Genomic DNA, 14215 nt, shown 5'->3' on the forward strand with positions numbered 1-14215 from the left:
TTGGGCGCGGTTTAATGGTGGCAATACAAGAAAATATAGAATATAAATCAATAGAGTGCGCAATAGCAAGTTTAATAAAAGAGGGCAGCTTTGAGCCAGCTTGGAAAATAAAGAATAGAGAGTATGAAGAAATGGAATTAATAGAAAAGAAAAGAAAAAGGGAAGAGTATGAAAAGCACGATATACAATTTTTATTATCAGATAAAAAACAAGAAAATAGATCATTACCATTGGGTCATATAAATAACCCAATAGATGTAATAGATGAAGAAGATTTCAAACAACAACAACTACAATTACAACAACAACAACAACAACAACAACAACAACAACAACCACAACAACAACAACCACAACCACATCAACAGTACCAACAACCACAACAAGAAAAGAAATTAAGACCATCTTTTTCATCATCATCATTTTCAAATCCTTCATCACCACCAACTACACCATCTACTCCACCAACACCATCAATTTCAATATCATCTTCATCAGTTTGCCTTTCATCACCATCCATATCATCACCATCCATTTGTATTTCATCACCATCAAAATCATCATCATCTTTATCTGCATTCAATACATTACCACAAAATATTGTTATTCTTGGTAGTTCTTCGTCACCATCATTACCATCATCTTCTTATTCCCCATTATCACCATCATTACCATCATCACCTTATTCACCATCATTATCATCATTATCATCTTTATCATCATTATCATCAAATATTTTAAAAAAAAGCACCAATAACACAAACAACAATAGCAATAATAGTTGTAATGTAAATAGTCATAATGTAAATAATTTAACAAATATAACAAATAATAGTTTTAATAGATATAGTGGTAATAGTTATAATAGTTATATAAATAATAGTATTGGCCATAATAACAATATAAATAATAATAGTAATAATAGTAGTAATATTAATAATTATAATAGTAGTAATAGTAATAATAATAATAATAATAATAATAATAATAATAATAATAAAAGAAATGATAAATTTTTAAAGATTTGGGAAATTGAACAAATTAGAAATAGAATTATATATCATGTTAGATTATATAGAAAATATTCAAAAATAGTTATAAATTCAAATATAATGGGATCTGTTTTATTTGATAATTCAATTAGAACCTATATAAATACATTAGTTTTTTCAAGTAGTGGTAATATTAGTTCGACTATCCAATTAGTTAAAGGTATTATTCCTTCTTCAGTTACAGAATTAGATCTTGGTGGTTATAATAATCCTTTAGAACTTGGATCTATCCCAGATTCTGTTACTAAGCTTACATTTGAAAAGTATAATCATTCACTTTTCCCAGGATGTATACCAAATAGTGTAGTTATTTTAGAGCTTAATAAATTTAACCAGCCACTTTCAACTAATGTAATTCCATCATCAGTATCAAAACTTAAAATGACCAATTTCAATCACTCTTTAGAATGTGGATTTTTACCAAGTTCAATCAAAGAGTTAATATTACCAGCATTTAATAAACCAATTAAGACCTCTACTTTTTATCTTCCAACTTCAGTCGCATACCTTTCATTACCAAGTCTTTTCCACCCAATCCCAAAGGGTTTCCTACCATCATCCCTTCATAAACTCGAATTTTCATCAAAATATTTTGACCCAAACCTTGAAGAATTCTTACCAGAATCAGTTACTTCATTACAATTAGGTAAATTACCAACTCGCAGTCGTATTCCATTGTCAGTAAAATATTTTCAATTTGATAGCTTTTTTAATGAACCACTTTTAATTGGCAGTTTACCAAAGTCATTAACATCACTCAAGTTGGGTGATTCTTTTAACCAGCCAATTTCAGTTGGTGTTATACCATCATCTATTCTTCATTTAGAGGTATTTATTAATTATTAGTTATTACTTTTTATTAAAAAAAATAAATACTAATTTATTTATTTATTTATTTGTTATTTAATTATAGTTTGGACGTGCATTTGACCAACCAATAACTACTGGTGTTATTCCACGTTCTATTATGTATTTACATTTTTCTGAAAACTTTAACCAACCAATTGCAGTCGGCACTTTACCAAATTCAATTACTTCACTTACATTTGGAACTCATTTTAATCAACCAATCCTCGACAATTCATTCCCAAACTCTATTAAAATATTAAAATTTGGAGCTCGTTTCAATCAAACTATTAATCAGCAATCATTACCATCAAATTTAGAGTATCTCGATTTTGGCGCAAAATTTAATAAACCATTGACATCCATTTCTATTCCATATAGCGTAACCAGTTTAAAGTTTGGTAATAAGTTTAATCAAGTGCTCAAACCAGGTCATATTCCAGGTGCTGTTAAAGTACTCGAATTTGATGCATTTTATAATAGAGCATTACCAAAAGGTGTTTTACCAGAAAGTTTAACCCATTTAACAATTTCAAAACAATACAAAAAATCCGATCAAAATCCAAATCCGCTACTTTTAGAGGTTTCAAAGAGAGTCAAAATTAAATTTATTTAAATACACAATTAAATATTTATTTAATAAAAAAAAAAAACTTGTACATATTAAAAAAAAAAAAAAAAAACACACCCCTTTTTATATTTTAAAATTTTATAAAACATTTTATTATTTTTTTATTTGATTGTTTCTTTTTTTTTTTAAATTTTTTTTTTTTTTTTTTTCTGATTTGATAACCATATATAAATTTAATTGTTTTTATGGTTGTTTTTTTCTTTTATATTATTGTTTTACACAAAGGATATTTTATTGGCACTTTATTATTATTTATTTCTCTTTTTTCCCTAATTTTATTGGAATTTTTTTTAAAAAAAAAAAAAAAAAGAAAAATATTAATGTAATATATTTATATATTTTAAATAAATGAAAAGGTTTATAGTTTCATAATATAAAAAAAAGGAAAAGGTTTAATTTTATTAACCTTAGTTATTTGTAAAATAATATATTTGAAGTTGTAATTATATAAATTAAATTTATTATTATTTTTTTTATTAATTTTTTTTTATTAAATTTTTTTTAATTTTTTTTTAATTTTTTTCATTTTTTTTTTTTCATTAATTTTAAATTAAAATTTTTTTATTTTTATAAAATTTTTTAATGATTTTGTGTGTTAAATTGTTTTGACATATAATAGTAATAGTAATAATAATAATTAGTAAATAGATAAATAATAGTTATAAAAGAAAAAAAAATAGAATGAAGAAAATGTTTTTAAAGTTTGGAAGAGGGGGCGGTGATGATGACGGAAATGAAAATAATGATAATAATAATAACAACAGCAATAATAATAATAGCAATAGTGATGATAAAATGAATGTTGACGAAGATAGAAGAAAAAGACTTCAAAGATTCGAAGTTCCAGAAGAGCAGTTAATTGTAGCAGCACAACAATTAGAACAGCAAAAACAACAGCAGCAACAACCAGTTAAACAACAAAGTCCACCACTTAAATCAGCACAAATGGATGTTACACCAGCACCATTGGTTCAAAAACCAGCAACTACAACTGCCACAACTGCAGCATCAAAACCAACTTCACCAACAGCACCAACAGCTGCCTCTAAAGATACAATTAGACAATGTGAAATACCTATGGGTGAATATAATTATTATATACTTGAAAAATTATTTTTAATTTATTTATCTCCACCAAGTGTAAATATCATTTAAAGCCATAGTTATACTATTACCTAGCAATTTCAAAATTTATTTATTATTTTTATATTTTTTATATATATATATTTAGAACCAACAACCAAAGTCAATCTATTTAAAATCAGTTGTTGAATCATTAAAAGAAGATATTCCAAGTGATGGTAGTGTATTAACATTAGAAAAACCAATCTTAGATAAAATTATTGTTGAAAGATTATCAGTAAAGGTACCTGGTGTTACAGCGGTAGAGTTTTTAATTGGTAGCTATAATAGAATTCAACAGGCAAAAAAAAAGAAATTACCATTAAATGAACAAGTTCTCAAGGACAGTATAGAGTTGATTTTATTATATTTTGGTTTAGTTTTAACTATCCCAGATATGTTTCAAGGTACATCTTCATCATATGGAAGCGGTTCTGTTCAATTAATGCCATATCTTTGTGGAGAAACAACTGAAGAGTTATCTGATCAATTTGTTTCACAGTTTTTAGAGGAATACCAAGAAGATTTAGAACCAGTAAGTAAATAACATACTATTTGAAAACAATTATATTGTTTATATTAACTATTATTTGTTTATTATTTAATAGATTGTCGAACCAATATTTTTAGATCTTATTAAAGTTATGTCTAGTATAACTTTAACTGGTAGTATATTCCCATATTATAGAGTTTTTTCAAGATTAGTACAATTTAAAAAGATTTCAGAAGTTTTAGTAAAATTACCATGCTGGGTTGATCCAAGCTTTAACGGTAAAGATATGGAACGTAAAACTGTTTTGGGTTCATTATTTATGCCATCATCAGCATCCGACGATGTATGTTTTCAATCACTTTTAATAATTAAGGAAATGGATAGATATTAACTTTTTTTTATTTTTTTATAAATAAAGGGTATGGCATTAAAACACTTTTTTGCAAATGCATCAACTATGGATAGAAACAGTATTAGTGACTCATTCCTTTCAATTAGACAAATTCAAACCAACATTCATAACAGTTTATTAGATTTATTAAAAGGATTTTTGAAAGCTCATCCAGATAATAAAGAAGCATTCCTTTCATGGGTGGTCCCAGTTATTGAAAAGAATCTTGAACGTAATAAAATGCAGGTTGATCGTGCCAAAGCATGTAGTGATGGTTTTGCTTTAAATCTCTGCGCCGTATTAGTATTACTTTGTGAATCATTTGTTGATATTTCATTCTCAAAAGTTTCAATGGTAGAAACCGGTTTCTTGTTATCAGGAAAAAGACACGATATTTCAAAAGATACTAGATTATGTGCTAATGAACAACAGGCTGAAGAATGGACCAAAGATGGCTCAATTCCAAAAGCTCAAGATCACACCAATTTCATTACCGAATGTTTCTTTGTAACTCTCAGAGCTTTACACATTGGTATTAATTCAACTTTTGAAAAATTAAAAATGATTGGCCGTAATTTACAAGATTTAGAGAATAATAAGAAGGTATTGTTAGATTCAAAACAAAAATGGTTTGGTGTAAGTATTTCAGCATATTTAAAAATGTTTATAAATAACAATAAGTTATTAATATCATAAATTCATTTAATCTAGACACCACAAGGTAAGTTATATGAAAACCAATTAGAGTTGCTCACAAAGAAAGAGGATTTACTTAAGGGTATTACTTATTCAATTGATGCCCAATTATTCGAGCCAGTATTCTTACAAAAAACTGCCTTGTTCTTATTATTTGCAACCAATTGGTTATTAAAAGTTATCAATCCAAATAATCAACCTTTACCATTAGCTTTACCAGCACCAAAGGTTTTTGCTTCATTACCAGAGTTTTGTATTGAGGATGTTGTTGATTTCTTTACATTTGTAATTGGGTAAGAGTTTTTATTATTAATATGTTATGGTTTTACTATTTTAAATACTAATTATTGTTTTTATTGATATACAGTAATTTCAGTCAAGCATTACAATATGTTCAATTAGATAGTTTAATGAAATTCTTTATTTCAATTTTAGCAACACCAGAATACGTTAAGAATCCATACTTGAAAGCCAAAATTATTGAAATCGTTTCACAATTTGTACCAAGTCAACATAACAAAGGTAATCCATTGCTTTTAGAATGCAACGCAGAAATCAAAGATCATTTAGTATTATCTCTAATGAGATTTTATGTTGATATTGAATTTACTGGTGGCCACAATCAATTCTATGAAAAGTTCACATATCGTCATTACAGTTCTGTAATCTTAAAGTACTTATGGTCAGTTCCAGATTTTAGAAAGAAATTCTTTGAAACACCAAAAGATCCAATTTTCATCAAATTTGTAAATATGTTAATCAATGACTCAACCTATGTATTGGATGAAGCTTTGGCTAAATTAATTAAAATTAAGGAAAATCAAATTTTATTTGATGATCCAAATTGGGATAAAAATTTAACACCAGTAAGTTATAATTAATAGTTATAGTGGCAGCAAGAAATAGTTTTAATTTATTAATTTTAATTAAATTTTTTTTTTTTTTATTATTTACAGGAACAAAGAAAAGAAAAAGTAGAACAAAATGATTTAAATGAAAGAATTTGTAAATCAAATCTTTCATTAGCAAATAGTAATATCGATATGATGTTATATTTATCAAGTGATAAGATTATGTTGGTTGGCTTTTTAAGACCAGAACTAATTGATAGAATTTCAGCAATGATGAACTATTTCTTGGCTCAGATTGTTGGACCAAAATGCACAAACTTAAAGGTTAGAGAACCAGAAAAATATCATTTCAATCCAAAACAATTATTAAATCAATTAACCGAAATCTATGTCAATTTCTCCAAAGAGCCACGTTTCCTTCAATCAGTGGTTCGTGATGGTAGATCATTCAAAGTTTCAATCTTTGAAACCACTGAAAGAATTTTACAAAGAGAAAGAATTAAGAATGATCAAGATATGCAAGATTTTTCTGCTTTAGTAAAGAAACTGGAAAAAGTTGCTGCCGAAGAAGAAGCTGCCGAAGAAGAACTTGGTGAGATCCCAGACGAATTCTGTGATCCAATTCTTTCAACTCTTATGACTGATCCAGTTATTTTACCATCAAGTAAAACCGTTATCGACAGACAAACCATCCTTAGACATTTATTAAGTGATCAAACTGATCCTTTCAATAGATCCGTTTTAACACCAGAAATGTTAATTGATGATGTCGAAACCAAAGCTAAAATTGAAAAATGGTTAAACGATAAGAAAAAGAAATAAATTAAAAAAATAAAATAAAATATCATAATTACAATTACAATTTTTTAATATTTATTTTTCAAAAATTATAATCATAATAATAATCAAAATTGGCTACCCATGCACATATAAATATCATAATTTTATTTTCATTTAAATGAAAAAAAAAAAACAAACACTTTTCAAAAAAAACAAACATAAAATAAAAATAATCTAAATATAGAATATATTTATAACTTTAAATTATATCATTATTTTTAAATTTTTGTAAAGTGTAACATTATTATTATTAATGTTGTTGTTCATAAAGTATTATTGTGTGTGGTTCAAATTATTTGAATATAAAAATATAAAAAATCCCCCACACTTATTTAAACACACAATTATATGTTAACTATCATAAAAATATTGACTACTGGGCAATCATACCTTGATTTGGCAAAATTTTAATGTTAATCAAAATAATAATAATAATAATGATAAAACAATATTTAAAAAATAATCATAAAAATGATAATTGTATGCAGTATAACTACTACTATTATTTTTTAATACAATTTACAAAAAATTTTAAACTTACTATTTGGTTTGAGTTGATTTATTTATTCTCCTTATTATTTTTTAAATACACATACACATAACATATAGTTATATGGAGACAGTACTGCTTTTTATCTATTGTTTTTTAAAATCAAAAATAACAAGATTTCCAAAAATAATGAAAAATAAAATAAAAAAAACTTTTGATATTAAACTAGATAATAAAATAAAACAACTCTGTATTTTTGAGTATTTTAGTGTGTGGTGTGTTTTAGTGTTTTGGTATATAAATATAATGTGTGTGTGGAGTTGTATGTGAGAGTGTGTGAATAAATTTTATTTTTTTATATTGTTACTTTTGAATGTGTTGGATTTTGTGGGTAGAGAATTTATTTATGTGGTGTGAATAGGTGTGTTGTTTTTTTATTTTTTTCTTTTTTATTTTTTTCTTTTTCTATTTCTCTCTTTTTTTTATTATTATTTTATTTTATTTATTAAAATTTTTATTTATTCATTTATTTATTTAAAAAATTTTATATAATAACATATAAATATATAATATTTTTTATTTTTATTTGTATTATTAAACAACGATTAAAAAATTTAGATATCTATTATAAAAGATTTTTTATTACTTTATTTTCTTTCTTTTTTAAAAACTTAAAAATAATCAAAAGTCAATTCTTTTTTAAAAATACAATACAATTAATAATAATAATAATATTACCCACATTTCATTGATACTATAATTATTTTTATTTATTTTTTTTTATTTATTTTTTTTTATTTTTATTTTTTTTCTATTTTTTTTTTTTCAATATTGTTATTTTTAAAAATTTAAATACACCCATTAATAAAAAATAACAATAACAACCACCTTTATTAAAATAATCACAAAAATAAAATTAAATCATATTAAATAAAATTTTATTTAAATCTTTTTTTTTTTTATTTTTCTCTGTAACAATTAAATAATAATGTGTAAAAGTATAAATATATGTTTATTAGGGTCAAGTCTCAGTGGGAAAACTTGTTTAATTAACTCGTTTATATATTCAAGTTTCTCAGATGACCAATATTACCCAACCATAGAAAATAAATTAAGTAAAATATATTCCTTTAATAAAGTTTTGTACAATATAAATATTTATGATACTGGTAATTTATTTATTTATTTTTATTTTAAATTAAAATTAAGATATTAATATATTAATAATTTTTTATTTAAATTAGCCGGGTCTAGCGAATTAGACAATTTGGTACCAGATACTATTAAAGTTTGTGACGCATTTATCATTGTGTATTCTTTAAATAATAGAGAATCAATAGATAAAATTGATTATTATAGAGATTTAATATTAAAATATAAATCCACAGGTCAATATCTTTCATCAACATCAATATTTCAACAATCTCAATCAATAAATATACCAATAATGTTAGTCGCAAACAAAAGTGATCTCTCTGGCCATGTAATTAGTAAAACCGAGTCACAAGATTTGGCCCAATATTATAAAATGCCTCTTGTAATTTCTAGTTGTAAAAATTTAAACTCTGTCCATAATGTTTTCAATACAATTTTAAAAGAAATTCAAAACCAAAGTGATAATATCAAAAAACAAGAAATAATTAACAATAATAACTATTTAAATAGTTTAAATAATACAAACAATGGAGGTGGTGGGGTTAAAAAAATTTTTAAAACAAAATCACAATTTTTCTTTAATACAAATCAAAATCAAAATAGAACGAAAAGTGAATATTGTTTAAAAAAAAAGAAAAAAGATATTATTACATATTTCAAAGATGCATTAAAAGATTTTATATAATAAACTATAAATAAAATTCTCTTTTGTAAATATATATTATTTTTCAAAAATATAAATTCAATTGTACAAATTTTTATAATAAAATTTTTATTATAAAATTTTAAATATAGAAATAACTTTTTTAGAAAACAAAGGTTTTGAATTTATATTAATTAACCATTTCACAAAAAATGAAATTTTTTTAGTATTAATTGCTAATCACAAATATTTGACTTACCTCTTCAATAAGAATGGTGCAAAGGTTAACTTTTATTAATTTATTTTTTAGAAAAAATTTATTTTTGATTATTTAATTTTAGTTATCTAATTTTTGTTGAATAATTTTTGTTATTTAATTTTTATTTGTAATTCATCGATAAAGTTCTGTAACTTTCCATGTGTATCGGTATTTTCACTCTAAATATATCTGAATTCCATATATTGCTAAACTTTTCTAGCTTGTTGATAATCTTCAGATCAAAAAAAAAAATGAAAAAAAATTTTCATGAAATTTTTAAATATCACATTCGGGGATGTAGCTCAGATGGTAGAGCGCTCGCTTAGCATGCGAGAGGTAAAGGGATCGATACCCTTCTTCTCCAATTTTATTTTAAAATAAATCTTCTCGGTGATTGAATCTTCCAGGTGATAATTCTTTAACTTTTTGAGGATGAAAGCATAGTTTTAGTGTATTTGAATCCCAGTCTCGAAGAATCACACAAATTGACTTTACCGTACCCAACTTTTATGATGCGTGGTAAAGCTCAAATAAGAATACCAAAGCAAAATAAATAAAAATATAATGTATCAATAATAGAAGAAAATAATAAAATATATTAAGGTTTTTATTATTTGAATGTTTTTTTTTGAAAAAAAAACAATAATTTAACTTTTTAATGAATTTATTTATTTTTTTATAAATATTTTTTGTTTGCTTTTTTAAAAATAAATATTTATTTAATAATTTTTTTATAGTGTGTTAAATTTATTTTTAATTTTAAATATTGCGCTTTATCAAATAACTGCCATAATATTTATTTATATATGATAAACGATAACCAAAATTTTTAATCTCTAATCAATAATAATTATCTTCATTTTAATGTATAAATAATATTATTAAATATTATGAAATAAAAATGATATTTTTATTATATTTATTCCACAATATAAAAAAAATATAATTTTATTTTTTTAGAAAAATAGCTATTTATGAAGTTTTGATAGAAGAATATTTCTACGAAATAAATTTTTTGGAAATTTTTAAATTTTTATATTTGTTATAAATTTTAAAGTTTTTATAATATTTTTCTCAAAATTGTTTTTAGATCTATATTTTCAAAAAAACTATAAAAAGATTTTTTTTATTTTTAGTTTCATTATTATATTGTTTTAATTATTATATTTAATAACCTAATGTTTTTTTAAAAATGAAATTATTATTCACATTATTAGTTCTTTTATTTAGTGTTTCAAATTGTTACGGACAAAGTTCCTCAAGCTCATCTTCATCTGAAGAATGCCCTCCTTACTATTCTGGTCCCACATGCTCAGTTTTAACACCCCATATTTCATTTTATCAGGCTGCTAATCCAACTGGTGGGTATGTTACTTTTTATGGGTACTTTGGTGATGATCTATCTGGTTTATCAATTAAAATTGGGGATAATACATGCTATCCATCATGGTCCATTTCCTCATCAAGAATTGAATGTGGGGTAGATCCACTAAACCTATATGAATTTTATGATGTTGAAATTACAACCACAAACGGAGTAAACATCTTTAAAGAGGATTTTTATTCACCTTATATCGATGATTGTGAACATGGTAATTTTTATATGGGAACATGTATATGCACAACTGGTTATGAAGGTCAACTTTGCAATGTAATGAAATCACCATATATTACAAGTATTTCATCCACATCAGTCGATGGAGGTGTAACTACTATTGAGGGTTGGTTCACCACATCTCCAGAAAACTTCTCTCTTTTTATTGGGGGAAAAAAAGTTATTATTATTAGTTCCCAATCTACATTTATTACAGGTTATGCCCCACAAGGTACAGGGACACAAGATGTTACAATCTTTGGCTCAAATAATCAATTAGTATTTACTGGTTCTAATTTATTTACTTATGACCCAAATATGTGTTTTAATAATTGCTTTAACAATGGTGAGTGTAATAACGGTGTTTGCACTTGCAACTATCCATTTGTTGGCGATTTCTGTTCACACACAAAAGATAGCTCATGCCAATGCTCCTATGATTAAATATAGACAAATTTTCTTATTACAATTGTAATCAATTTTAAAAATAAAAAATATGATTTTTTTTTTAATTTTAATATACTATTTTATTTAATTTTTTTTAATCTTTGGTTATAATTTTTTTGATTTAAGTTATTGACTCATTCAACTCCAAAGAAAAGGATTTATCCCAACAATTAGAAGAAGAAAGAGAAAAAAATAAAGAATTAAATGGCTCAGTAGAACAATTAGAATTGAAATTAAAAGGTGTTCAAGATGATAAAGATCAAGTTCAAAGTCAAATTCAATCAATTAAGTCAGAAAAGGAACAGGCTCAAAAGGATATTGACAGTAAAAAATCAGAATTAGATAGATTAAAAGATTTGGTAAAATCAGCTCAAGATGAAATTGAACCTCTAAAGGAAACTTTAAAATCAACAGATAATGATACACAAAAATACAAATACAATCCAAATATGAAGAACTTGAACGATTAAATCAAACTATTCAAGATGAAAATAGAAGAAAAGGATAATATCATCAAAACTATTCAAGATAACCAAAAAAGTCTCTATCATCTATAGAATCTTTAAAGATTGAATCTAAAGGTTACCAAGATAAACTTTCTCCATTAGAAAAATCAAATAGTACTCTCAAATTAGATTTGGATGCCAATAATAAATCAATTGACAATAAAGACAATGAAATAAAAGAAAAGAACAAGTTAATTGATAAGCTAAATAAAGATTTATTAGATGCCGCATCATCTTCAACACAATCCTCAAAATCCAAACCAAGAAGAGCTTGATACAAAAGTTCAAAATGCTATTAGAAAGAACCATTCTACAATCAAAAAGAATAATATTAAAGTTTATAAATTGGATGGTGGTGATTATATTATTAATTCAATTGTTTATAAAATGGATTTAGATAAAGATGGTATTTTATTGGCAGAATCAATTAAAGATGGAGAAGTTTGTCCAATTGATAAATGTTTCGACAAACCAAATCAACAAGGTAAATCTAAAAAAGATTCATTCCCATATTTATTACTTTTGGGTGGTATCATTATCTTATCTTCAGTCCTTTACAACTCTTACCCAAAGAATTTATTTTATGAAAAACCAACTTAAAGATATGATTTTTTTTTAGTAATAATTAGTTTAATAAACATTTTGCTTTTTTAAATATATATTTAAATTTTATTTTGTTTTACTATAAAATGTGGCATTTCCTTAAAGTATGCAATTTGATCCATTTTTTTTTTTTATAAGTGGATTTTATTGTTTTTAATTATCAATAGGTTTGGGGTTGGATGGCCTTGATTCAATATTTCAATGATTATTTAATTTTTAAAAGGATAGAGTGAATAATTATAAATATTTTTATGGGAATGTTGATTAATTATTTTGAATTCATTAAAATTTCTCTAAATTGGATTAGATCATTCAATAATATCAAGATTTATTGTATTATGATTATTGGGAAAGTATTTTATTGAATCATTATCTTCACTTGGACCTACAACTTCCCATCCTTTAGGGTCATCAAATGGTAAACCTTGTTTTCTATGTCCAAGAAATGGAGGTTCAGTTGATGCTTTTTTTCCTACATGAGCTATTTGAATACCCATACGCGGACCAAAGATTTTGCAAAAATCTATAACTCTTTTTAATTGCTCCTTTTGTCCATCCTTCCATAATCCACTATCACTATAGCTGATTCTTCCTTCTGGTGAGGTTGCTGTTGCTTCTAAAATAATTAAACCAGCTCCTCCTTTGCTATATTTTAATAATTAGTAAAAATTAGTGATTAAAAATTATCGTTATCGTTTATCTTTTTTAGACCATCTGGAAGATTTTATAAAAAACGATAAAAATGGATAATCAAAATAAAAAAACAATAATTCGACTTTTTTGTATTGGTTGAGGTTTTATTAATTAAAAAAGAAAATAATATTATATTATATTTATAGATTAATGGTGATGTGCGAAATAAAGAGGTCAACCTGCTAATATAAGCATCAACACAAGTGAAATAGCACCATAATATTAGATTTATCAATATGGTTTTGTGAAGGTTTTTGAAAAGGAATATAAAAATATTATTATTAATAAAAAAGCGCTAATTATAATCATAATTAAAAAAAAAAATAAAAAAATTTTTAATAAAAAATTTTAAAGAAATTTAAAAAAAAATTAAATTTATAAATTAAATAAATTTTTTTTTTTTTTTTTTTAATATATTTTCATTCAGCTATCATACCAATTTGATTATCATATAATGAACTACCAAATTCTTACTTTATTCCTTTTCCACATATCAATTATGAAATGAATTATAATAAAATAATATAAATGGAAAAATGATTTCTTTAAAAGGAAGATGTGTTTAATTTATTTGAAAATTAAAAAATTTTGAAAAAAAAAAAACCTCCCCTGTTTCAAATTATTACCAATTTTGATTGTAGCAGATCTACATTTTTTTTTGCAATACAAATTTTACTTATTTTGGAATTGATGTTTTAAATAAATTAGGAAATAGTTATAGATTAATTAATTAATTAATTTTAAATTAAATTTTTTTTTTTAATTTTTTTTTTAAAAAATTAAAAAGTATTTAAAGAAAATAATTTCATAAAATTTATTTTTTTTCATTATACACATTCAGGTAAATTCAAGTGGGTTTGATCATTCAAGATTATCAAGTTATATTATAAGGTAAGTATTTTA

The 14215-nt window shown here is 24.1% G+C and overlaps 6 protein-coding genes across 6 annotated transcripts; 5 read left to right on the forward strand and 1 right to left on the reverse strand.

The window, feature by feature from the left end:
• Window positions 1-56: 56 nt before the first annotated feature.
• On the forward strand, window positions 57-2514 carry DICPUDRAFT_159493 (uncharacterized protein; the record flags this gene model as incomplete). Its single annotated transcript, XM_003294441.1, has 2 exons — window positions 57-1880; window positions 1966-2514. Coding segments are annotated over 2 exons (2373 nt in total), but the record flags the coding sequence as incomplete, so codon positions are not given.
• Window positions 2515-3169: 655 nt separating this feature from the next.
• On the forward strand, window positions 3170-6904 carry DICPUDRAFT_59083 (uncharacterized protein; the record flags this gene model as incomplete). The annotated part of the gene is made up of 7 exons (XM_003294442.1): window positions 3170-3669; window positions 3761-4186; window positions 4260-4487; window positions 4563-5171; window positions 5247-5524; window positions 5599-6097; window positions 6188-6904. The coding sequence occupies exons 1-7, from the start codon at window positions 3211-3213 to the stop codon at window positions 6902-6904; spliced, it is 3216 nt and encodes a 1071-aa protein (XP_003294490.1). The 5' UTR covers window positions 3170-3210.
• Window positions 6905-8400: 1496 nt separating this feature from the next.
• Window positions 8401-9252, forward strand: rsmD (rsmD, RAS family GTPase; the record flags this gene model as incomplete). Its single annotated transcript, XM_003294443.1, has 2 exons — window positions 8401-8581; window positions 8657-9252. The coding sequence occupies 2 exons, from the start codon at window positions 8401-8403 to the stop codon at window positions 9250-9252; spliced, it is 777 nt and encodes a 258-aa protein (XP_003294491.1).
• A 1409-nt stretch (window positions 9253-10661) lies between these two features.
• On the forward strand, window positions 10662-11507 carry DICPUDRAFT_43525 (uncharacterized protein; the record flags this gene model as incomplete). The annotated part of the gene is made up of 1 exon (XM_003294444.1): window positions 10662-11507. One exon carries the CDS (start codon window positions 10662-10664, stop codon window positions 11505-11507), a length of 846 nt encoding a protein of 281 aa, XP_003294492.1.
• Window positions 11508-12238: 731 nt separating this feature from the next.
• Window positions 12239-12616, forward strand: DICPUDRAFT_84964 (uncharacterized protein; the record flags this gene model as incomplete). The annotated part of the gene is made up of 1 exon (XM_003294445.1): window positions 12239-12616. The coding sequence occupies one exon, from the start codon at window positions 12239-12241 to the stop codon at window positions 12614-12616; it is 378 nt and encodes a 125-aa protein (XP_003294493.1).
• Window positions 12617-12927: 311 nt separating this feature from the next.
• DICPUDRAFT_84965 (uncharacterized protein) lies at window positions 12928-13264 on the reverse strand (the record flags this gene model as incomplete). Its single annotated transcript, XM_003294446.1, has 1 exon — window positions 12928-13264. A coding segment is annotated over one exon (336 nt), but the record flags the coding sequence as incomplete, so codon positions are not given.
• Between the last annotated feature and the right edge of the window lie 951 nt (window positions 13265-14215).

Source organism: Dictyostelium purpureum, assembly GCF_000190715.1.
Source record: "Dictyostelium purpureum unplaced genomic scaffold DICPUscaffold_569, whole genome shotgun sequence".
In the NCBI taxonomy this organism is placed as follows: Eukaryota; Evosea; class Eumycetozoa; order Dictyosteliales; family Dictyosteliaceae; genus Dictyostelium; species Dictyostelium purpureum.